Here is a 24,207-nt window from a genome sequence, read left to right on the forward strand (position 1 = left end):
TGGGGAAAGGACAGAGAGTGAGCAGCCTCTCCCAACCTGGCCTCCCAAACCTCTGCGCCCCCAAACACCAGCCCAAGCCCAGATTCAACCATATGTCCATCTAAAATCATCCTGAGAAAAATGGAAAGGCCGGCACCTAGAGGGTGGCACTGCCCACCTCCACCATGCTCTACCTTTCCCTCATCCCAGGCCAGCCTAACAGACCCAGCTGGTGACTTTAAGCAGGTTAGTTAACATTTCTGTTTCTTCATCTGTTAGTAAGAATAGTAACACAGGTCCAAAACTCTTAGAACCAGGTATACTTTGGAATTTAGAAATTGTGAAGCATAGAGAGGCAAAATGGGCCGGGCATGGGGGCTTATGCCTATAATCCCAACACTTTGGGAGGCTGAGGCGGGTGGATCACTTGAGGCCAAGAGTTCAAGACCAGCCTGGCCAATATGGTGAAACCTCATCTCTACTATAAATACAAAAATTAGCCGGGCATGGTGGTGGACACTTGTAGTCCCAGCTACTTGGGAGACTGAAGCAAGAGAATCACTTGAACCTGGGAGGCGGAGGCTGCAGTGAGCTGAGCTCATGCCACTGCACTCCAGCCTGGGCAACACAGCGAGACTCTGTCTCAAAATAAAATAAAATAGGCAAAATGGTACACGTTCCATATATTCTGTAATGACCTCTGCAAGATCTGCACCCTATTACTAAAGCCATTGATACCTCCATAGGAAAACACAAATATTCTCACCAAGAGGCTAAATATAGCCTCACATCAGTTGGGGTCAGGTTTGCCAGTGAATAAATTCTGCATTAAACTTGGAAGCAATGCTACGTTTTCAGAGCTTCTTGGGCTTGCCACATGTGAATCAGGGGTTGTGATCTGCAGTGCCTCCCTCATGGGTCTCCCGTGAGGACTGAATGGGTATACGCATGAATGTGCACATGCATACAGCACTTAGACAGTGCCGAGCACTCGAGAGCACTCTGCAGGTTGTGGAAGGTGCCTCAGTGCCCTGGCCCTCGGGAGCAGAGTCCAGCTGAACACAAAGGACATCCCTGCTCAGCACCTCAGGAGGCCAGAAACACTGGTTCAGGGTCACCCCCTTGGCTGACATCCCCTGTCTATCTCTGGCCAAACCTTTCTTTCCTCTCTCTCCCCCTACCCTCTAACCCATTGTCATTCCATTGCCCGTGGAAGAGGAGGGCCAGGATGGATCATCAATGTCCCGTTGGTGAGGCCAGTGGGCTCGGACTTGTGTGCAGGTTTGGTGGGGAACCGGTAAGCATAGGGAGGGTATGATCAGATCAAGCCAAATGGCAGGGTCACTATGGGAGAAGGGTCACAGTAAGTCCCTGAGCAGCTCCGCACAGTGCCCCAGAGTGTTCGGGGATCCCAGGGCTCACAAGGGGCCTGATACAGAGGGGGTGCTCTGTGAACACCTGCTGAACAGCTCTCAGGGTGCCTGCGTGTGTTGGGGGCTAGATTCCTACCCCTCTCCTCTCCCAGTCTCTGGGCTGCCTCTGCTGCTGTCCTTAGTAGGCCAATGGGTACGGATAACCCTGGCCTCAGAGGGCCACCAGAAATGACAACATGAAGCAGCCACAGGTGAGCACCGGGATGCCTGCTCCCAGCCTCTGAGGGGCCAGCTCAGGGAGAAGATGCCAATGGCAGAGGGACACTGAGCTTCAGAAGACACCAAACAGCATCCTAGGCAGGGTTGGAGGGGAGAAGTGGGGGTGTTTGCTCCAGGCCATGAAGAGCTCTGCTGACTGTCCCCTGGCCCCTGGAGCCCAGTGTCCCCAGGTCTTCCTCCTGGTGAGCTGAAGTCCGCAGCTGGGCTCACTCCCTTGGCTCAGGGACCACACAAATCACTTCTGCCCTGGCCCCAGGACAGCCCGCAGGGACACTGATGGGAGAGGCCACACTAGGCCTCACTTTGATTTGCTCGTCTTTTTTTTTAAGACAGAGTCTTGCTCTGTCACCCAGGCTGGAGTGCGGTGGCATGATCTCGGCTCACTGCAACTCTGCCTCTAGGGTTCAAAGGATTCTCACGCCTCAGCCACCCCAGTAGCAGGGACTACAGTTGTGCACTACCATGCTCTGCTTTTTTTTTTTTTTTTTTTTTTTGTTTTTTTTAGTAGAGATGGGATTTTACCCTGTGGGCCAGGCTGGTCTCAAACTCCTGACCTCGGATGATCTGCCTTCCAAAGTGCTGGGATTATAGGCGTGAGCCACCATGCCCAGCTGGCTTGCTCATCTTTCAAAAATCATTGAACCTCTTTGGACCTCACTGTGCCCATTTATAAAATAGGAGTAATTCTAGGCTTCCCTCTCACAAACAGGCATGAGAAGAGACCATGAGACCAAGGCTCTTCCAATGAGAGCAGTCATTCTTAATCAGGGTGATTCTGCCCCCAGATGAGACACTTTGGCAACGAAAAAAGACTCCCCCCCCCCCCCCCCGAAATGGAGTCTCACTCTGTCTCCCAGGCTGGAGTGCAGTGGCACAATCTCAGCTCACTACAACCTTCATCTCCCGGGTTCAAACGATTCTCCCATCCCAGCCTCCCGAGTAGCTGGGGTGGGAGAATTACAGGTGCCCACCGTCACGCCCAGCTAATTTTTGTATTTTTAGTAGAGACAGGGTTTCACCATGTTAGCCAGGATGGTCTCGAACTCCTGACATCAAGTGATCCTCCTGCCTCAGCCTCCCAAAATGCTGGGATTACAGGCATGAGCCACCGCACTCGGCCTAAAGACATTTTTAGTTGTCCTAACTGGAGCATGAGGTACTCTGGGCATTGAATGAGTAGAGGCCAGGGATGTGGCTATCCAGCCTATAACACACAGGACAGGCCACACCAACAAAGAATTATCCAGTCCAAAATGTCAAGCATGCAGAGATTGCAAAACCCTGAATTTGAATAAGAACCTGGAAGATGCCTTCGGCCACAGCCCAGCTTCTAGCAGGACCGCCATGTACGTGAGGACAGCTCCCATTTCACAAGTTCTAAGAAGGACACTCTCTCTCTCTCCCACCCTTTGCCATCACACGGAAGCAGAACAAAGAGTTTTGCAGACTCTGCCAGGTTTGAACCGGGTTCCTCTATCTACTCGCTCTGTGACCTGGAGTAAGTCACTGAGCCACTCTGTGCCTCATTCTCCTTGTCTGTAAAGCAGGGATAGTCATCATAGCCACCCCCACTGTCTGCTACATGACACGCCTTATAGTAAGTGGTGGTGTCTGTCGTCATCACCCTCACCCTTCTTACCGTCATCAGGACGCCTTCCCTGATTCTCACCTCAGTCCTTCCCACAGTCTCTTCTTGCAGTCCTCACTTGAGTGGGAAAGTAGCTGCTCAGTAAATGCTTGCTGTCTGAAGCAGGAAGCCATCCACCCCCGTTCTTGGCACCAAGCCCCTCTGGAGAGCTGAGAGCTATTTCTGGGAGGCTTGGCCAGCCCCATGTTCCCCCAGCCCTCCTCTCGCCCTCCAGGGACTCACCCACAGGGTCCACGAGGTCGATGTGGTCCACAAAGTCCCGCTTTCCCAGGTAGACGGTGAGCTGGGGAGGAGAGGCATAGGGGGCGTTAGCAGCCGCAGGCCCGGAGGACACAGGACCCTGCCCTGGAGGAAACCCTGAGAGCAGCCTCTGAAACTCCAGACCCATCCCTAACTCTTATCAAAATCCTAACTGGACTTGGGCCTTCACCCCATCCCTAATACCAAGATTCGCAAACCCTTGTAAAATCTTAAAAGCACCTCTTCCTCCCAAAACCCTGTGAAGAAGTCATTATTGTTCCTGTTTTACAGATGAGGACACTGAGACCCGGAGAGATCTTCATGCCAAGCACCACTGCCGGTGGAGCAGCAGCGGCAGAGAAGCCAGGTGAATGGGAGTGCGGGCATCTCAGAGGGTGAGAGCCCCCAGGCAGGCAGGAGCACGGAGCCCTCAGAGGCTCTGAACGCGGGCCGCACTGTATTCTTCAGTTGCTCCTCCTCCCATGTAGCCAGGCAGGGATCCACTGATACGAGGACTCGTTTTCTTTCTCTTAATTAATTTTTTTTTAATCGAGATGGAATTTTGCTCTTGTTGTCCGGCCTAGAGTGCAATGGCGCGATCTCAGATCACTGCAACCTCAGCCTCCCGGGTTCAGGTGATTCTCCTGCCTCAGCCTCCTGAGTAGCTGGGATTATAGGCGTGCACCACCACGTGCGGCTAATTTTTGCATTTTTAGTAGAGACGGGGTTTCACTATGTTCGTCAGGCTGGTCTCAAACTCCTAACCTCAGGTGATCAGCCTGCCTCGGCCTCCCAAGGTGCTAGGATTACAGGCGTGAGCCACCGCGCCCAGCCTAATTAATTTTTTAAATTGACTTAAAAGTATATGTTATTTATCATGCACAACACAATGTTTTAAAATAGATATACATTGTGGAAAGGTGACCTCCAGCTAATGAACAAATGCACCGCCTCACACAGTTAGCAGTTCTGTGTGTGACGGCTTGCCTTCTGAAGCACTGAGGGGTCGGGGACTCATGCCCCACTCAGTAGCCAGCCAGGAGGGAAAAACTCCGAGACAGAATTCCAGCAGCTAAACCAGATCCAGAGTGTCACCCTGATGTGTCTGTTGCTCAACAACCCTTCAATCCTCGTGACTCAATCGCCATCATTATTTCTCAGGTCCATCCCTTTCCATCCCCACAGCCACTCCTGCCTAGACTACCACACCAGCCCCTTGCTGCTCACTCACTGAGAGCCTGCTCTCCTCTTTAGCTAGACTAGACATCCTAAAATGCAAATCTTTTTTTTTTTTTTTTTTTGAGATGGAGTCTCGCTCTGTCGCCCAGGCTGGAGTGCAGTGGTGCAATTTCAGCTCACCGCAACCTCTGCCTCCTGGGTTCAAGTGATCCTCACACCTCAGTCTCCCACATAGGTGGAACTACAGGCATGCACCACCACGCCTGGCTAATTTTTGTATTCTTAGTAGAGACAGGGTTTCAAACTCCTGACCTCAAGTGATCCACCCACCTTGGCCTCTCAAAGTGCTGGGATTATAAGTGTGAGCCACCACGCCCGGCCCTAAAATTCAAATCTAACCATGCTACTGCCGCCTGAAACCCATTAATGGTTCCTCAGTGTCCAAAAATAAGGACAACAAATGGGTTTCATTCCAAGTGCCAACTCAAATCTACCAGCGGGGAGAGGGGGCAGGGAGCTGTCTGGGACTCTGGGCTAAGAAGAAATCTAAGATGAAACCCTGGTGCAGCAGGAAAGGGCGATGGCGACTAATGTTATCTGCTGTGGGCACAGAAGAGAGATGTGGAAGCACATGTGGTGCTATTTGCCAACCCAGGCCAGCTCGTAAGCCAAGCCACAGGGTTCCCGTGACCAGCCCTGCAGCCTCTCAGCCTCAGCCTCCCTCTTGGCACTCTGAACTCAGCTGCTTAAGATTCCCACAGTCCCTATGCTTTTGTGTCCTGCCTACAACGCCGTTTTCACCTTGCCTTGCTGGAAATGCATCCCTCCTAGAAGCTGCCACTGCCCACCAGGCTGGGTCTTGCAGCCCCGATGGCCCCATATCTCCCACCTGCCACTTCATGCTGAAATGATGGATTTCGGTGTCTGCCTCTGCCATCTGGCTGTGAGAGGCACAGGCTGTGCCTCATTCATCTCAGTACACCCTGCCCCTGTCCCCGCCGGCTCAGCCCAGACCTGGTGTGGAATGGTGTCAATGTCTACCTGCTGAACTGAGGGGGAAGCAGGATGGCGTCTGGGCCTGCAGGGAGAAAGCAAGAGAGCCAGACCCTGGGAGCTGCCCTGGCTAAGGGTCCTCTCACAGCAGGGGACTCACTCCCCCAGGGCCCTCGGCGCTTACTGATTGGCTTGTCCTCCACTGTCACACAGTTACTGAAGTCTCTCTATGACAGGCCATCTCTCTCCACACCAGAGCTCGGGGAGCTGTGCTTCCCCACTCAGAAAGTTTCCTGAGTGTGTCCTTCCCCCTTCAACTGACAGCTCCAAAAGACAGAGCTGTGTCACCCCTAAGACGGGGAGCAGCACCTGCCCCCTCCCACAGAGGTGTGCACTTCAGGGGACATGCCATTTCCTCTGCTTCCCAACAGAAAATGACCAGAGTGTGAGGTCAGGGAGTTGCTGGGCGCAGCTGTTACAGACTCACCTTTCCATTCGGACTGGCCTTCTTGAACACTCTGTGGAGAGAAAGAGAAGTCAGGCCAGGGTTCACAAATCCTGCCCAGGAGCAAGTTCCTGTGGGCCACCTTGAGGCAGGACTGGGGACCAGGGCTGGAGTGACTGACAGGCACCATGCAAGCTTGAGATCCGAACAGTGCCCATGTAATCTGCTCTTACTATCTCCACTGGTAAGCCGCCACGATAGCCATTAGAGCTCTCCTGGGCTACGCAACAGCCCCCTTGCAGTCAGGTCTTTGCAGGGCAGGCTGCGGGAGTCTCCAAGTGAAAATTTTCTAAGCTCAAGCGAGGAAAAGCCTGGCATGTTGTAAGGTCTGTGTGATCTACTCTCACCTCCTGGTGTCACCTCCTACTACTCTCCCTCACCCATCTCCAGCCACATCTGCCCCTGGCTGGTCCTCGAGCACACCAGGGCGATTCCCACCTCAGGGACAGTTCAGAGGCTCTCCCTGAGACATCTGCATGCTCAACCCCACTGTGTCCCCGGGCCTGAAGTCCCTCTCTTGCTCCACTTCTTCTTTTTCCATAGCACTCATCACTTTCTGTTTTGAGACAGGGTTTCACTCTGTTACCCAGGCTGGAGTGCAGTGGTGTGATTTCTGCTCACTGCTTCAACCTCTGCCTTCCAGGCTCAAATGATCTTCCCTGCTCAGCCTCTCAAGTCACTGGGACCACAGGCACACGCCACCACCCCGGGCTAATTTTTATTTTTTGTTCTCTTGTTTTGTTTTGTTTTTTGGTAGAGATGGGATTTCACCATATTGCTTAGGCTGGTCTTGAACTCCTGGACTCAAGCAATCTGCCCACCTTGACTTCCCAAAGTGCTGAGATTACAGGTGTGAGCCACCGCGCCCAGCCAACACTTAACACTTTCGAATGTATACATATTTTACTTGTTTATTATGTGTCTGCTCTGCTAACATGTCACTCCATGAGGGCAAGGATCTTTGTTTCTCTTATCCACAGATGCATCTATCCCAAGCACCCAGAATGGCACTGCAATCATTGTTTAATAAATGATGGGTCTAGGCACAGTGGCTCATGCCTGTAATCCCAGCATTTTGGGAGGCTGAGGAAGTCAGGAGTTCAAGACCAGCCTGACTAACGTGGTGAAACCCCGTCTCTATTAAAAATGCAAAAATAAGCTGACGTGGTGGCGGGCACCTGTAATCCCAGCTACTTGGGAGGCTGAGGTAGGAGAATTGCTTGAACCCAGAAGACAGAGGTTGCAGTGAGCCAAGATCGTGCCACTGCACTCCAGCCTGGGCAACAGAATAAGATTCAGTCTCAAAACAAAAACAAACAAACAAAAAATGATGAATGGCAGGTAGCAAACACTCAATAAACAGTTGAACAGGTGAAGGAATGAATGAGTGAAGGAATCAACCACCTTACTTAACAGAAACTGAAGCCCAGGAAAGGCAGAGAATAAGCCATGGTCACCCAGCAGTGCTGGACAAGGAATCAGGTCGAGATGTAGTCCATGACTCCCAAAAAGTGGAACTCACTTGCCTTCCATATCTCCTCCTGCCCTCTCCCACAAGCTGGGTCTTGGAGCCTGAGACCCCCTTCCCTAGCCACCAACAGCTAGCTCCAGGATCTCTCAAAGTAATTGTTGGGAGGGAGAGAAGAAAATTGAAAGATAGAGACAGAGACCCCGAGATAAGACAGGGGGTTGGGGAAGAGAGAGGAGGATAGGGACACAGACCCTGGACGGGTGAAAATAAAAGATGAAATAAGAGAGGCTAAAACAGCCATGGACAGGGGTAGGGTAGGCACACATGAGGCTGAGAGGGCTTCCTGCCACCCAGTCCTCCCCCAGGAGCACAGGGCCCAGCAGGCACCAGGGTGGGCAGGACAGTGAGGCCTGCCAAGGCACAGGGACAGCCACTCCTGCCTCCTTCCGGAAGAGATGGCGAGTGGGTGGTGGCTCTGCGCTGCCTTCATAGCCCTGGCCCTGCCCACTCCCACCTCTCACTTCTGGGCTGGCAGGAACCACTGATGGGTGTGAGCATGGCTTGCTAAGAAGCCTGGCACATCCCGCCCCACCTCCCCTGGGAGACTGGGCTTTTCTCCTCCTCATAAATATGTATTTATTTATTTATTCATTCTTATTTTTTTGAGACAGAGTCTCGCTCTGTTGCCCAGGCTAGAGTGCAGTGGTGTGATCTCAGCTCACTGCAACCTCCATCCCCCTCGTTCAAGTGATTCTCGTGCCTCAGCCTCCCTTGTAGCTAGGATTACAGGCGTGCACCACCAGGCCAGGTTAATTTTTGTGTTTTTAATAGAGACGGGGTTTCACCATGTTGGTCAGGCTGGTCCCAAACTCCTGACCTCAAGTGATCCGCCCACTTCCAGCCTCCCAAAATGCTGGGATTACAGGCGTGAGTCACCACATCCAGCTTCCTTCTCATAAATATTTATTAGTGTTCAGAGTGTGAAGATGCCACAGTCAGCTGGAGTGTGATAATTGCTAAAGTGAAGAAATATACAGATCACACGGTTTGAAGCAGCAGCTCCCAAGGTGGGGCTGGACCTGCAGAGAAGACCAGGAAGTGGCACCAGCCACAAGGGACTCCACCTGCTTCCAGAAGCCCTGGGAGTCCATGGTCTGAGGGAAAGAGAGGCCACAGTGCCTGAGGCCACTAACAACTGAGTCAGGGAAAACCATTCCAGGGACTGTTGGAAGGAGCGAGACACCCTGGTCAGGCCGGAAGGGGCAACTTCACGAAGGGAGGGAGGGAAGACAGAACTTTGTTGAGTGGCTAATTATTTCTCATAATAGCTCTGTGAAATGGGGATTATCATCCTCATTTTACAGGTAATTAGCTCAAGGCTCACAGAGATGCAGTAATTTCTGCAAGAACACACAGCAAGCCAGGGGCTCAGTCAGGATTCAGACCCAATTCTGTCTGCCTGCCTCCAGAAGCTGGGTGCTTCATATCCAACCTGGCTGTTTTCCTAAACCGGGTGTTTTCAACAACACTGGGAATAACAATAAAGAGGGGAAATGAGGAGAGGAGAGGGGCAAGGGGCAGAGTGAGTGTGACCACGGTAGGAAGTGTGGCCAGCAGTGGGGAATGACCTGCTGCTAACCTCGTCAGCACCAGGACCACCTCCTTCAGGAAGCAGGACTCTGATGGCTTCCCCAAATGACAGCAGCAGCCACCACATTCCCCAAGAGCATGCCATGCTCTAGACGTGACTTTAGTTATTTTTCCTAGAATACTGCTGATCCTTACAATCTCATTTCAGAGATGAAATTGAGGCTCACCAAGGTGAAGCATGGTCTGCCTGTCTCCAGAGCCCATGTACTTTCCACTCCGTGACACTGTCAAGCCCTCTGTGATAAAACTCCTCTGACTTCCTGACCCTAACACTATCAGAAAAGAGGCCCCTGTGAGGATTTTTCGTTTCCTGGGACCTCCACCTATGCAGTGTCACACAGATGGCTCTGTCTGTCAACTTTGAAGAGCATGCACACACGTCCAAGACTGGTCAAAGCTAAATTTCCAGGATGCCAGAGGCAGGGTCTGTCTCGCCCCCAGCCCCATCTATGCCCCACGGCCTGATTCACAGAGCTGGGTGCCTATAAGAGACATACGGGCAGTGTTCCAGCTGATTAAGCCTCAGTGGAGACGAGGAACACAACCAGCCCCCACCACACCCGACCCCACCACCCAGGGTAGCTCAAGAAAAGCGGAGGGCATGTTATAAGAAGGCAAAACTCTCAAGGGATGCAGGCAGGATGCACGGTGGCTGGCGCAGGACCTGGGAAGCCATCTGAATCTCAGGCAGTCTCACTCTCTCTGCACCTCTCCTCCTGGGGCTGCATGTTCTCCCAGTTGCACTGCTTTCTGGGCGGCTGCCCCATTGCCTCTGTGGACCAGCTGTCTCTACTTACTCAAGGCTTTTCTCCTCCTCCATCCTTTTGGCTTGGATGTGACTCCCACTCTGACACTGTTTCCACTCTGCTTCTCACTCAGCTTCCCACCGCTAACTGGTTGAATGGCCCACTTCCAAATTCCCAGGAGAGGAATTTGATTGGTCAGCATTGGTCATGTGTTCCACACCTGGGCCAATCAACTATATCTAGGTGTGTCATATGGTCCAGGAGGCCTGGGCAGAAGAGGGTCTGTAATGTTTTCCAAACAGGGGATCACAACATACTAGTTGATAATAAAACCAACTTATGGCTGGGCATGGTGGCTCATGCCTGTAATCCCAGCACTTTGGGAGGTGGAGGTGGGAGGATCACTTGAGGTCAGGAGTTCAAGACCAGCCTGATCAACATAGTGACACTCCGTCTCTACTAAAAATACAAAAATTAGCCAGGCATGGTGTCATGCGTCTGTAGTCCCAGCTACTCGGGAGGCTGAGGCAGAAGAATTGCTTGAACCAGGGAGGCAGAGGTTGCAGTGAGCTGAGATGGTGCCACTGCACTCCAGCCTAGGCAACAGAGCAAGACTCCGTCTCAAAAATAAATAAATAAATAAATAAATAACCAACTTAAGAGATTTTTTTTTTTTAATGAAATGGAACGGAATAGAAAATATAAGCATGCACTGCAGGTAGCAAGGTATAATAGACATTATTATATTCACCAAAATTCAGTTTCCCTCTAAGCCTGGGGGTATGTGAATATCAGATTTCTGTGGTACTATGAAGTTAGGCATGTCCATGTGGCTTGCTCTGGCCAATGAAATATGAGTAGAAGTGCCAGATGTCAGTGCCAGGCAGATTTAAGTGCTGGTGCTTCATTCCCCATGCCCTCTGTATTCGTTTTCTATGGCTGCTGTAACAAATTACCACACACTTAGTGGCCTAAACCAACACAAACAGGTCAGGTGTGGTGGCTCACGCCTGTAATCCCAGCACTTTGGGAGGCCGAGGTGGGAGGATCACTTGAGTTCAGGAGTTCAAGACCAGTGTGGGCAACATGGTGAAACTCCGTCTCTACAAAAATAAAAAAATTAGCCAGGCGTAGTGGCGTGTGCCTATAGTACCAGCTACTCAAAGGCTGAGATGGGAGGATCACTTGAACCTAGGAGGCGGAGGCTGCAGTGAGTCAAGATTGTGCCATTGCACTTGAGCCTGGGCGACAGAATGAAACCCTGTCTCAAAAAAAAAAAAAAAAACCCACACACAAACACACACACACAACATATTATAGTTTGGTAGTTCAGAAACACTAAACGGGCCTCACTGGACTAAATTCAAGGTACCCGCAGGGCTGCATTCATTTCTGGAGGCTCAAGGGATAAATCTGTTTCCCTGACCTTCCCAGCTTCGAGGGGCTGCCCACATTCCTTGGCTCATGGCCCCTGCCTCTACCTTCAAAGCCAGCAAGAGCAGGTCGAGTTCTTATCACATTGCCTCACTCTGACCTTCTCTTCTGCCTCTCTCTTCCATTTATAAAGACCCCTGGGATTACGTTGAACCCATCTGGATAATCCAGAACAATCTCCCTATTTTAAGGTCGGTTAATTAGCAACCTTAATTCCATCTGCAACCTTCATTACCCTCTGCCATGTGACATATCATATTCACAGGTTCCAAGGATTATGACGTAGACATCTTTGGGAAGAGCATTCTTTTGCCTGCCATGCTGTCTTTCCTTTGCCACTGAAACCAGCAATGATCTGCATGAGAAAGCCTCCATCAACCTAAATCCCAGGGCTGCCCCACTACATGACAGATGTGTAGCATAAAGGAGAATGAAAGCTCTTGAGCCACTAAGATTTGGGGGTTCTTACTGCTGCAGGCTGGCTTCTCCTGGCTGATACAAAAAGTGAGTATTGGCTGGGCACAGTGGCTCAAGCCTATAATCCCAACACTTTGGGAGGCCGAGGCGGGCAGATCACTTGAGGCCAGGAGTTCAAGACCAGCCTGGTGAACATAGTGAAACCTTGTCTCTACTAACAATACAAAAAATTAGCCAGGTGTGGTGGCACATGCCTGTAATCCCAGCTACTCAGGAGGCTGAGGCATGAGAATCACTTGAACCTGGGAGGCAGAGGTTGCAGTAAGCTGAGATCGCGCCACTGCACTCCAGCCTGGGCGACAGAGTAAGGCTCTGTCTCAAAAATAAATAAATAAATAAATAAATAAATAAAATAGTATTATTTAGCAAAATGTTTGTTTCAGGTGAATGTGTGTGTACTGAATTACAACGTAAAACGAATTTCACGATGCAAATTTAAAAATGTTTCAGATCCACTGTTCTAGAAAAACATGCCTAAACCAAACATGCCCTATCAGTGTCCGTGCAGACTGCTGGATGCTGTCTTCTGATTCCATTCCATCAAGGTGATGCTGCCAGGAAGACGGGTAAGTCAACTCTCCATGAACCAGAATGTCAGCTTCTCCAGTGAGCCCCATTCCCCACCTGCAGCACAGGGTACCTGTGGACCAACTTTGACACTAATATTTCACTGCTCTTCGGTGAGCCATCAGTCCTCCCAGTGTCCCTTTGTGCCTGTCAGGGAGAGGGCTACACGACAAAGGACCCAAACGAAGCACCTTCCAACACTGATTACACCAAAACAAGAGTTTATAATTCTACATGATACAGCTAAACAAGGAATATTTTTTTCCTTTATTTTTTGAGATGGGTCTCACTCTGTCACCCAGGCTGGAATACAGTGGCGCCATCGCGGCTTGCTGCAACCTCCACCTCCCGGGCTCAAGCGATTCTCCTGCCTCAGCCTCCCAAGTAGCTGGGATTACTGGCGTGTGCCACCATGCCCAGCTAATTTTTTGTATTTTAGTAGAGAGAGGGTTTCACCATATTGTCCAGGGTGGTCTCAAACTTCTAAGCTCAGACAATCCACCTGCCTCGGCCTCCCAGAGTACTGGGATTACAGGCATGAGCCACTGTGCCCAGCCAACAATGGAATATTATACAGCACTGAAATTAGGTTTCCATCTTTCATAACACAAGGAAATGCCTATCATAGAATAGTAAGCAGAGTAAATCAGGAATCAGAACAGTACGTTTGGCATGAGCTCAACTTTACACTCAATAAATACCCAAAACAAAAAAATGAGAAGACTTAATGTTGTTAAGATGCCTACGCTCCCCTAACTGATTCAATATAATCTTTATCAAATCCCAGCTAGCTTTTTTGCAGAAATTGACAAGCTGATCCTAAAATTCATAAGGAAATGCCAGGGAGCCAGAATAGCCAAACTATCTTAAAAATAATAATAATAATAGAATCAAGTTAGAAGACTCACACTTCCCACTTTCAAAACTTACTACAAAGCTACAGTAATCAAGACTGTATTGTGCTGGCATAAAAACAGACATATAGGGCCGGGTGCGGTGGCTCACGCCTGTAATCCCAGCACTTTGGGAGGCCGAGGCGGGTGGATCACAAAGGCAGGAGATCGAGACCATCCTAGCTAACACGGTGAAACCCCGTCTCTACTAAAATACAAAAAATTAGCCGGGCATGGTGGCGGGCGCCTGTAGTCCCAGCTACTCGGGAGGCTGAGGCAGGAGAATGGCGTGAACCCAGGAGGTGGAGCTTGCAGTGAGCCGAGATGGCGCCACTGTACTCCAGCCTGGGTGACAGAGCGAGACTCCATCTTAAAAAAAAAAAAAAAAAAAAAAGACATGTAGATCAATGGGATATAATTGAGAGTCTAGAAATGAACCCATATATTTATGGTCAATTGATTTTTTTACAAAGGAGCCAAGGCAAGTCAATGGGGAAAGAACATTGTTTTCAACAAATGGTGCTAAGACAACTGGATAGTCACACACAAAAAAACAAAGTTAGATCCCGACCTCACATCATGTACAAAAATTAACTCAAATGGGGCCGGGCGCTGTGTCTCACACCTGTAATCCCAGCACTTTTGGGAGGCTAAGGCGGGCAGATCACCTGAGGTCAGGAGTTCGAGACCAGCCTGGTCAACATGGTGAAACCCTGTCTTTACTAAAAATACAAAAATTAGCCAGGTGTGGTTGCGGGTGCCTGTAATCCCAGCTACTTGGGAGGCTGAGGCAGGAGAATCGCTTGAACCCAGGAGGCGGAGGTTGCAGTGAGCCGAGATCATGCTACTGCACTCCAGCCTGGGTAAGAGAGCAAGACTTTGTTTCAAAAAAAAAAAAAGTAAATGGACCAGAGACCTAAATGTAAAAGCTGCAGCTATAAAACTCTTAGCAGAAGGCCGGGCGCGGTGGCTCAAGCCCGTAATCCCAGCACTTTGGGAGGCCGAGACGGGCGGATCACGAGGTCAGGAGATCGAGACCATCCTGGCTAACACGGTGAAACCCCGTCTCTACTAAAAATACAAGAAAATTAGCCGGGCGAGGTGGCGGGCGCCTGTAGTCCCAGCTACTTGGGAGGCTGAGGCAGGAGAATGGCGTGAACCCGGCGGGGCGGAGCTTGCAGTGAGCCGAGATCGTGCCACTGCACTCCAGACTGGGGCACAGAGCAAGACTCCATCTCAAAAAAAAAATAAAAATAAAAAAATAAAACTCTTAGCAGAAAACATAAGTAAAGTCTTCATGACCTTGGGTTAGGCAATGATTTCTTAGATATGACACCAAAAGCACAATCAACTGAAGAAAAAGTAGACAAAATTTTAAAACTTTTGTGCTTCAAAAGTCACTGTCAAGAAAGAGAATATCGGGGAGTGAAGGGCGGGGGGAAGGATAGCATTAGGAAAAATACCTAATGTAAATGATGAGTTAATGGGTGCAGCAAACAAACATGGCACATGTATACATATGTAACAAACCTGCAGGTGCCCTGTACCCTAGAACTTAAAGTATAATTAAAAAAAGAAAGAAAGAAAGGAAGGAAGGAAGGAAGGAAGGAAGGAAGGAAGGAAGGAAGGAAGGAAGGAAGGGAGGGAGTAGACAACCCACAGAATGGAGCAAATATTTTCAAATCATTTATCTGATCAGGTCCTAATAGCCAGGATATATTAAGAACGATTGCAACTCAACAACAAACAGGCGAATCACCCATTTTTAAATGGGCAATGGATTTGTTTGAATAGGCATTTCTCCAAAGAAGATATTCACGTGGCCAATAAGCACATGAAAAGATGTCCAGCATCATCAGTCATCAGTCAAAACTGCAATGATACACTTCACACCCATTAAGATGGCTATACTCAAAAGGAAGGATAGTAAGTGTGGACAGGAATGTGGAGAAACTGGAACCTTCATACATCACTGGTGGGATTGGAAAGTGGGGCCATCACTTTGAAAAACAGTTTGGCAGTTCGTTTAAAAGTTAAACCGAGAGTTAACATATGACCCAGTAAGTCCCCTCCTGGGTATACACCCAAAGGAACTGAAACTGTCCACACACAAAAACTTGTGCATAAATGTTTGTAGCAGCATTATTCAAAATAGCCAAAAAGAGTGGGGAAAAATAATCTATCAACGAATACATGTATCTTTTTAAAATTCAGTCTATACATACAATGGAATATTATATAGTCATAAAATGGGATGAAGTACTGATTCATGCCACAACATAATGAACCTTGAAAACATTGTTAAGTAAATTAAGCCAGACACAGAAGGCTGCATATTATAGGATTCCACTTGCATGAAATGTTCAGAGTAGGCAAATTGCTAGAGAGAAGGTAAATCAGCGGTTGCCAAGGGTTGATGGAGTGGGAAATGGGGAGTGACTGCTAATTGGTACAGAGTTTCTTTGGGAGGTGATGAAAATGTTCTGGAATTGGATAGTGGTGATGGTTATACAAACTTGTGAATATATACGAAAACCACTGAATTTTACCCTAAAAGTGTGAATATTATGGTATATTACATCTCAATTAAAAAAAAAAAAAACTAAAAAAAGACAGAATGAAAAAAAGGGAAATGTGCCTAAATACTCACAGGAGTTGAAGAAGACTCCGCCCACCCACACAATTCTTTATATCTATAATTTTTCTGTTATACAACAAGCATAAAGTACTTTATAAAGATGCTTGGGTTTCCCTAACAAGATATGTCTCAAGTCAAGGAGAAAGGAGAATCTAGAAATCAAAAAAAATGGCCGGGCGCGGTGGCTCAAGCCTGTAATCCCAACACTTTGGGAGGCCGAGACGGGCGGATCACGAGGTCAGAAGATCGAGACCATCCTGGCTAACACGGTGAAACCCCGTCTCTACTTAAAAAAATACAAAAAACTAGCCGGGCGAGGTGGCGGGCGCCTATAGTCCCAGCTACTCGGGAGGCTGAGGCAGGAGAATGGTGTAAACCCGGGAGGCGGAGCTTGCAGTGAGCTGAGATCCGGCCACTGCACTCCAGCCTGGGCGACAGAGCGAGACTCCGTCTCAAAAGAAAAAAAAAGAAAGAAAGAAATTAAAAAAAAAAAAAAAAAAAAAAGTAAGTGAAGTAGGGAAAATCTGGACCCTAAACTCTGAATGCTTTGATGTAACAGTCTACGGTTCTGTGATATTACAATCCAGGATCCACGTTTCTGTGATTCCTGAGATCCCTTCCCAGGCCTAATGTATCATATACTCAGCTATCCTTTTACCAGGAAGCCTTCCCTGACTACCCCCTAAGTCTGGGTTAGGGGCCCCTCAGCTCCATATCCAGTGTGTCCCCATTCATAGCACTTCCCACACTTTGTAATGGTCTGATAATACCCTCAGCTTCACTTTTATAGCAACAGTGAAAGTAGAGGTATATTATTTGTGTTATTTCACTGTATTTCTGGGGCATAGCATGGTACCTAGGATATAGTAGGTGCTCAATAAATAAATATAGGATGAATATGGTTAAATGAAAGCCGTAAGAGAATTATTCAAGTATGAGAATGGATGAAGTTTAAAAAGATGGTGGTAGGACGGGTGCAGTGGCTCACACCTGTAATCTCAGCACTTTGGGATGTCGAGGCAGGCAGACCACTTGAGATCAGGAGTTCAAGACCAGCCTGGCCAACATGGTAAAACCCCGTCTCTACTAAAATTACAAAAATTAGCCAGGCGTAGTGGTGCATACCTATAATTCCAGCTACTTGGGAGGCTGAGGGAGGAGAATCGCTTGAACTCAGGAGGCAGAGATTGCAGTGAGCCAAGATCGCGCCACTGCACTCCAGCCTGGGTGACAAAACAAGACTCCAGCTCAAAAAATAAGTAAATAAATAAACAAATAAATAAATAAATATAAAAAGATGGTGGTGATGATCCTTGTCTCTGAGTGAGCAGACTCCAGGGATTTCTTCTTCTATCTATACTTCCATTTGGCTGTCAGGAGCCATGGGCATTGGGCTTAGAAAATGCTTTATAGGAGCCAGGCATGGTGGCTCGTGCCTGTAATTCCAACTCTTTGGGAGGCTGGGCAGGAGGAATGCTTGAGACCATGAATTCAAGACCAGCCTAGGCAACATAGTGAAACCCCATCTCCACAAAAAATTAAAAATTAGCCAGGCATGGTGGCACATGCCTGTTGTCCCGGCTATCGGGAGGCTGAGGAGGGAAGATCGCTTGAGCCCAGGAGTTTAAGGTTATAGTGAGCTATGATCACGCCACTGCACTCCTGCCTGGGCAACAGAGCAAGACCCTGTCTCTAAAAAAGAAAAAAAAAAGAAAGAAAATGCTTCATAGGAACAGAGTCCACAGCCACTGTCAGGCTAAGCCAAGAAGACAGCTGATACATCCCAAACAGGCCTCTGCCCAGCTCTGACCAGTGGCTATCCCATTCATCATTCACTCACCACTGAGCCATCACACAGCCACTGCCAGTGCAATGCTCTAGGGGCACTAACATAAACAACGGGTGGTCCCTGCTGACAAAAGACCACAGCATAGCCTAGTTAGAGAAACCCACTAAGAAAAATGGCCACTGTACACTGAGCTTTCCCTATGAGCAAGGCGCTGTGCTAAGCACTTCACATACATTATTATATTCCTTCTAAATACTCCAGTTTTTCAGAGAAGAAGCCCAGACTCAGAAACCCTACCTAACTTGTCCAGAATCACAAAGCTAGTATCAGAAAACACATAGGAGAGAAACCTCATGAATGGACCACCTATGGGAAATCATTTAGACAAGACATATCTTACTCAGCATCAGAAAACTCACACTGGAAAGATCATCCATGAATGTGGATTCAGTACTAGTGAATTATGTAAGCACTGGTAACAATTCCTTTCTTTGTATTAGAAAATTAATATTAGAAAAAAAATGCTACAAATGCAGGGAATGTCAGAAGACCTTCAGATATTTACTCACCCTTCAGTCAACATTAGAAAACTTATCCAAGAGAGGCCGGGCACGGTGGCTCACGCCTGTAATCCAAGAACTTTGGGAGGCTGAGGCGGGCAGATCACGAGATCAGGAGTTCAAGACCAGCCTGGCCAACATGGTGAAACCCTGTCTCTGCTAAAAATACAAAAATTAGCCGGATGTGGTGGCACGTGCCTGTAATCCCAGCTACTCAGGAGGCTGAGGCAGGAGAATTGCTTGAACCCGGGAGGCGAGGTTGCAGTGAGCTGAGATTGCGCCACTGCACTCCAGCCTGGGCAACACAGTGAGACTCTGTCTCAAACAACAACAACAAAAAGAAAGCTTATCCAGGAGAGAAACCAAGTCCAGTTACTGCTCTAAGCTGGTTACAAATATCGACTCACTTATTTCTCCAACAACTCTATAACAAGTATTACTATTATCCCACTTCACAGATAAGAAAACTGAGGCACAGAGAGGTTAAGTAATTTGCCTAGGGTCACACAGCGAGTAAACAACAGATCTAGATATCAGAGCCCAGGTACTCCAGCTCCAGAGACCACACTTTTAATCACTCACAATACTGCCTGAGAGGTGGGATTATGTGGTTCTATCTGGAGAGTCAAGAAAGCCTTCAGGGCTGGCCGCTGTGGCTCACGCCTTTAGTCCCAGCACTTTGGGAGGCCGAGGTGGGCGGATCACGAGGTCAAGAGAGATTGAGATCATCCTGGCCGACATGGCGAAACCCCATCTCTACTAAAAACACAAAACTTAGCTGGGCGTGGTGGTGGGCACCTGTAGTCCCAGCGACTCTGGAGGCTGAGGCAGGAGAATCGCTTGAACCCAGGAGGAGGAGGGTGCAGTGAGCCAAGATCGCGCCACTGCACTCCAGTCTGGCAACAGAGCAAGACTCCATCTCAAAAAACAAAAACAAAAAAGCCTTCAAGGGAAGAGGTAGCAATGAGGAAAATCTTGAAGGACACACGAGGTGCAGAAGGGGTGACCACACTGCAGGCAGAGGCCTGGAGAGGGCAACTGAGTCCACCGGGTGCTCAGGAGACAGCGAGCCTCTGGCGTGGCTGGAGTGTACCCCAAGTGCCTGGGAGGAGCCCCAGGGGAAGAGGCTGGGCTGGAGAATGGTCCGTTCGCTCCACAGAGAATCACGGAGAACTTGTATGTGCGGGCCCTCGACTAGGAGGGTAGGGCCGTGAAGGGCCTTGAGTGCTGGGCCAAGGAACTTGGACCTTATCCAGAAGGCAATGGGGAGCGATGGGCATTTGAGGGAAGAGAGACTGATGGGCCAGGGCTATATTTTGGATCCAGAGAGGCCCTCAATTCCATAATGTTCCCCCATCCCTGCCCGATAGCAGCCATGGCTCAGCTGGGTAGGGTGGGGAGACGCAAGGGGGCATTCACTCAGACTCAACCGCCCTACATTCTGACCCACTTTCCTGGGTGTGAGAGCAGCCATCAGGGAGCAGGGAGGTGTGGGGAGCAGGTGGCAGCGGCTGCAGAGAGGTTCCTAGGCCTTTATCACATTCTCCCTGGTAGCAGAGTTATTTGTGTACCAGCTTGTCTGCCCTGCGAGAATTTCCCAGCCCTCCCTGTGTTAGAGCGTGGTCTGCCTGTTTACCCGCCATCAGTGCACCTGCTTTTCAGGACAGCCCGGGAGGGGGAAGCAGGCAGGAAGGCAAGAAATGTCACCCCATTTCAGAGATTTCCGGAGCCTGAGGGAGCACAGTCCCACCTGCTTCATTTCCCAGATGGAGAAATCAAAGTGAGAGAAGAGCCTCACACCAGGCCAGGAAGCTCAGGCTCAGGGAGACTCACTAGTGTGCCCAGAGTCAGACTGGGATGGGGACCGCTGGCTTCTGTGGTTCCCGTCTCCTGTCACATCCCTGCTGAAATCTGCCATGGCTCCCAGGGCACAGGGCAGTGCCTGGCAGGCCAGAGGGGTCAGGGATGGTAGCTGGGGGGTGAGGGGTTCTGGCCAAGTCAGTCTCCTGGGCTGCAGACTTCCCATAGACTTCTAGGCAGACAGCAATTCCCCAAGCCTCCTGCTGCATTCATGGGTTCACTTTTTTGGCCATGAAGCATGTTTGTGAAAACTCTCAGGTGGTGCAGAGTGAGGAAAGAGGGGGCCATGGACAGAGGGGAGAGTTTCTTAAAAGAGCTTGGCTTATTTTCTGCTAACCCATGAAACTGGAGATCTGAAAATCAAGGGCTGATCAAAATTTCCCCAGGTGGGCTGGCAGCTGGGTACCAAAGAGCCCACAGACTGTGCCTGAGCGCTGCCCAGCCTTCCTGGGGCTGAGATTCAGAAAGAGAAGGTTGTTGGCAGTCAAAAGAGCCCAGAGGCTGAAGCAGACAGTCCCTGCCTGAGTCCCTGCTTGAGCCCAGTGTGACCTCAGGCCCGTTTCCTATCCTCTCAAAGGCTCAGCTTCCTTCGCCTGGAGAATGGGGATAATACCCACCCCATAGGCTGGGGATATGTGTAAAAACCTGGTCCCCAGTAGTGACTCAACACAGAGAAGCTAACATTGTTGATGCTATGATACTACAATTATCATCATCATCATCCTGGCCAGTGTCCCGTCCCCACCCCCTGCTCAGGGAGAGTTCTCCCCCAAATGTCCCTCAGGTGGGAAAGCCTTGCTGCTGGGAGGAGACGGTCGTGTTACTCCTACTGAGACAGGGAAAGGTTTAAGTTGTCTGTCTCCCTACAGTCGTGGGTAGAAAACACTTTATGATGTTTTTCCCCAGATTATTATTACATTATTATTATTATTATTTGGAGATGGAGTGTCTCTCTGTCACTCAGGCTGGACTGGAGTGGCATGATCTTGGCTCACTGCAACCTCCGCCTCCTGGGTTAAAGCAATTCTCCTGCCTCAGCCTCCAGAGTAGCTGGGACGACAGGTGCGCGCCACCATGCCCAGCTAATTATTGAATTTTTAGTAAAGACAGGGTTTCAGCATATTGGCCAGGCTGGTTTCAAACTCCTGACCTCAAGTGATCTGCCCACCTCGGCCTCCCAAAGTGCTGGGATTACAGGTGTGAGTCACTGTGCCCCCACTTTTTCCCAGTGTAGACATCCACATTCCAGAAATTTCTGTGTACGTGCCCTGCTCTTCCCTCTTCCTGTACTATCCTTTGCATCAGTTCTACCAGTTGCAGCCCTTCCCATCCTTCACACAGTCCCACCGTCACCACACCCAAGAAGCCTTCCTTGACTGCCTTGGCTTAAAGTGCTCTTGCCCTGACTCCTCTGCCCTTGTTCCCTCCTTTGCTTCCTTCCATTCGTCTTTCTTATTTCCCTCCTTTCTTTTCTTCCCTTTATTTTTCAAATCTCTGGACCTGGGGCTGTTTTTACCTGTAGGAGGTGCAGGCCCCAGTCGGTGTTGTTCCCCAGAGCACCTACAGGGCAGCGGGAGGCAGACACTCCACTAACGAGCAAGCCCTCCCTCAAAAGCACAGTGGGAGGGTGGGAGGAGGTGCATGTGTGATGTGCCCAGCTCCGTTCCAGGCACACACCAGGCACCCAGCACACATGTGCATCTTTCCCTCCCTCTCCTGCTGGCCCCTGAGCATCCAAACAGGGCCTGCACACAGCTGCTCCTGAGTGGACGCCACGGAACTGAAATGATGGCAAGCCCCAGGGAGCAGAAACTGTGACTTCAGTCACTTATGTTCCTTGGCACATAGTAGGTGCTTAATAAAGATTTTGAATGAACAAACAAGAGCCAAGCCCTGAGCTTGAAGCTGGGAAAAAATAGGACCTGGGCCAAGAAGTGGCAGCCTCACCACCTGGATGAGCACCATGGATGTGCAGCCTCGGCAGGAACTCATTAGCTATAGGGCGCTCCTGACACAAGACAGGCCATTATTTTCCCAGCAGAAAGATTTTATTTAAAGGGGGTTTTTGTTTGGTTTGTTTGTTTTGCCAATTTCAACATGCAAACTTTTAAGGATATAGAATAACATATGTTAAGATAAGATATTAATTCAAAAACATCACTAATTTCTTCCTATTCTCACATTTCATAAAATGTCATAACAGATCCACTATGGCAGTATATCTCTGACTCTGTGTCCACTGTTCTGTGGATCAGTCAGTAAGCCAACAGGGTTCTCCATGGTCGGGGACTCTGTACAGACCGAAATCTAAGGTCTAAGGTGGCAGCTTTTTCCAGGGAAATAATTTTGGGGGGAAAAACTGCCTTATATTTATCTGGATGCGGTGCCCATGGTGTGCTGAGCTGGCTTGTACAGGCTCATAAGAGGCAAGTGTCACATTTTTAAGAATTTCGTGAGCTGGTTGTTAAACACAGCCAGTACCATTGGTTCTCAGCCGGGGGGTGAATTTGCACCCCAGGGGACACCTGGCAATGTCTGGAGACACTGTGGGCTGTCATGATTTGTGGAAGAGGTGCTACTAACACCTAGCAGGTAGAGGCCAGGGATGCCGCCTGTATAATGCCCATGTCAGTGTCCCCAACCCCCTAGCAAAGGATCTCCAGCCCAAAATGTTATGGTGCTGATGCTGAGAAACCCTGCTTGGAGCAGTGGCTCATGCCTGCAATCCCAGCACTCTGGGAGGCTGAGGTGGGAGGATTGCTTGAGCCCAGGAGTTTGAGACCAGGCTGGGCAACATAGTGAGACCTGTCTTTAAAAAAAGAGAAAAAAAAAGTTTAAAAAAAAGAATAATAGAAATCCTAATGTGAAGTTACAATTAAACAAACTCTATTAAAAGCAAAGGGAATGCATTTTCTTTTCTTTTCTTTTCTTTTTTTTTTTTTTTGAGACAGAGTCTTGCTCTGTTGCCCAGGCTAGAATGTGGAATGCAGTGATGTGATCTCGGCTCACTGCAACTCCCACCTCCTGGGCTCATGCAATTCTCATGCCTCAGCCTCCCAAGTAGCTGGGATTATAGGTGTGCACCACCACACCCAGCCAATTTTTGTATTTTTTTTTTTTTTTTTTTTTTTTTGGTAGAGATGGAGTTTCACCATGTTGGCCAGGCTAGTCTTGAACTCCTGACTTCAAGTGATCCTCCCGCTTCGGCCTCCCAGAGTGCTGGAATTACAGGCATGAGAAACCATGACTGGCCCAGGAATGCATTTTCAAAACTGATTACTTACTAATTATTTTACTGTTGTCACTATCATACCCTCAAGGGTATTTATGCCTACTACACCTGTATGATGGAAATGCTATACAATGGTGTCTGCTGTTCATCTCTTCCCAACTGCACATTCAATGACTTCACGTTGGTAAGAGTGAAATCTGAAGTCAAAGAATTTACATCACAGAAATTGGCAGATGCTAAAATCCCCCACCCTCCTTTTTTTCTGGAGGGCCAGTTGTTACCAGCACACTATTGGGTGTAACCCTAAGTAGAGAAGAGAAATTCACAAGCTTGATGAACCCTTCCCAGTTTCCAGCCCAGGCAGACGACTCAGCACCAGCCTGCTGTATGGATCAAGGATCTGAATGTGGTCATGTGCACACACTCTACACACCATGCACAGAAAGACACACACAAATACTAAACACACACATGCATCACACTCCCCATACACATCTTGTCTACAAACCCCCACATATACAACATATACACAGCATATAACCGACTACACATGCACCCCATAGCAGCCCTTCAGTCAGCAGGGGAATAGTTTGAATAATGAGAAGAACAAGCAAAAGAATGACAACCTGACTGATCAAATTCCTTGATGTCTGAGCACCTTCACCTTTACTCCCTCCTCATCCTCTGTGATCCA

At 49.1% G+C, this 24,207-nt stretch overlaps 1 protein-coding gene across 3 annotated transcripts in view; it reads right to left on the reverse strand.

Moving 5' to 3' along the window:
* Positions 1–24,207, reverse strand: part of ARRB1 (arrestin beta 1) — a 93,151-nt gene that overhangs the window by 20,381 nt on the left and 48,563 nt on the right. For all 3 annotated transcript variants that reach the window (XM_025357071.1, XM_025357073.1, XM_025357072.1), the window contains 2 exons: positions 6,179–6,209; positions 3,502–3,562 (listed from right to left, as the gene is read on the reverse strand). In XM_025357071.1, coding sequence (XP_025212856.1) covers positions 3,502–3,562; positions 6,179–6,209 — 92 coding nt within the window. The remainder of the gene's footprint in view (positions 1–3,501; positions 3,563–6,178; positions 6,210–24,207) is intronic.

The sequence above is a fragment of the Theropithecus gelada genome, chromosome 14 (assembly GCF_003255815.1).
Source record: "Theropithecus gelada isolate Dixy chromosome 14, Tgel_1.0, whole genome shotgun sequence".
Lineage (NCBI taxonomy): Eukaryota > Metazoa > Chordata > Mammalia > Primates > Cercopithecidae > Theropithecus > Theropithecus gelada.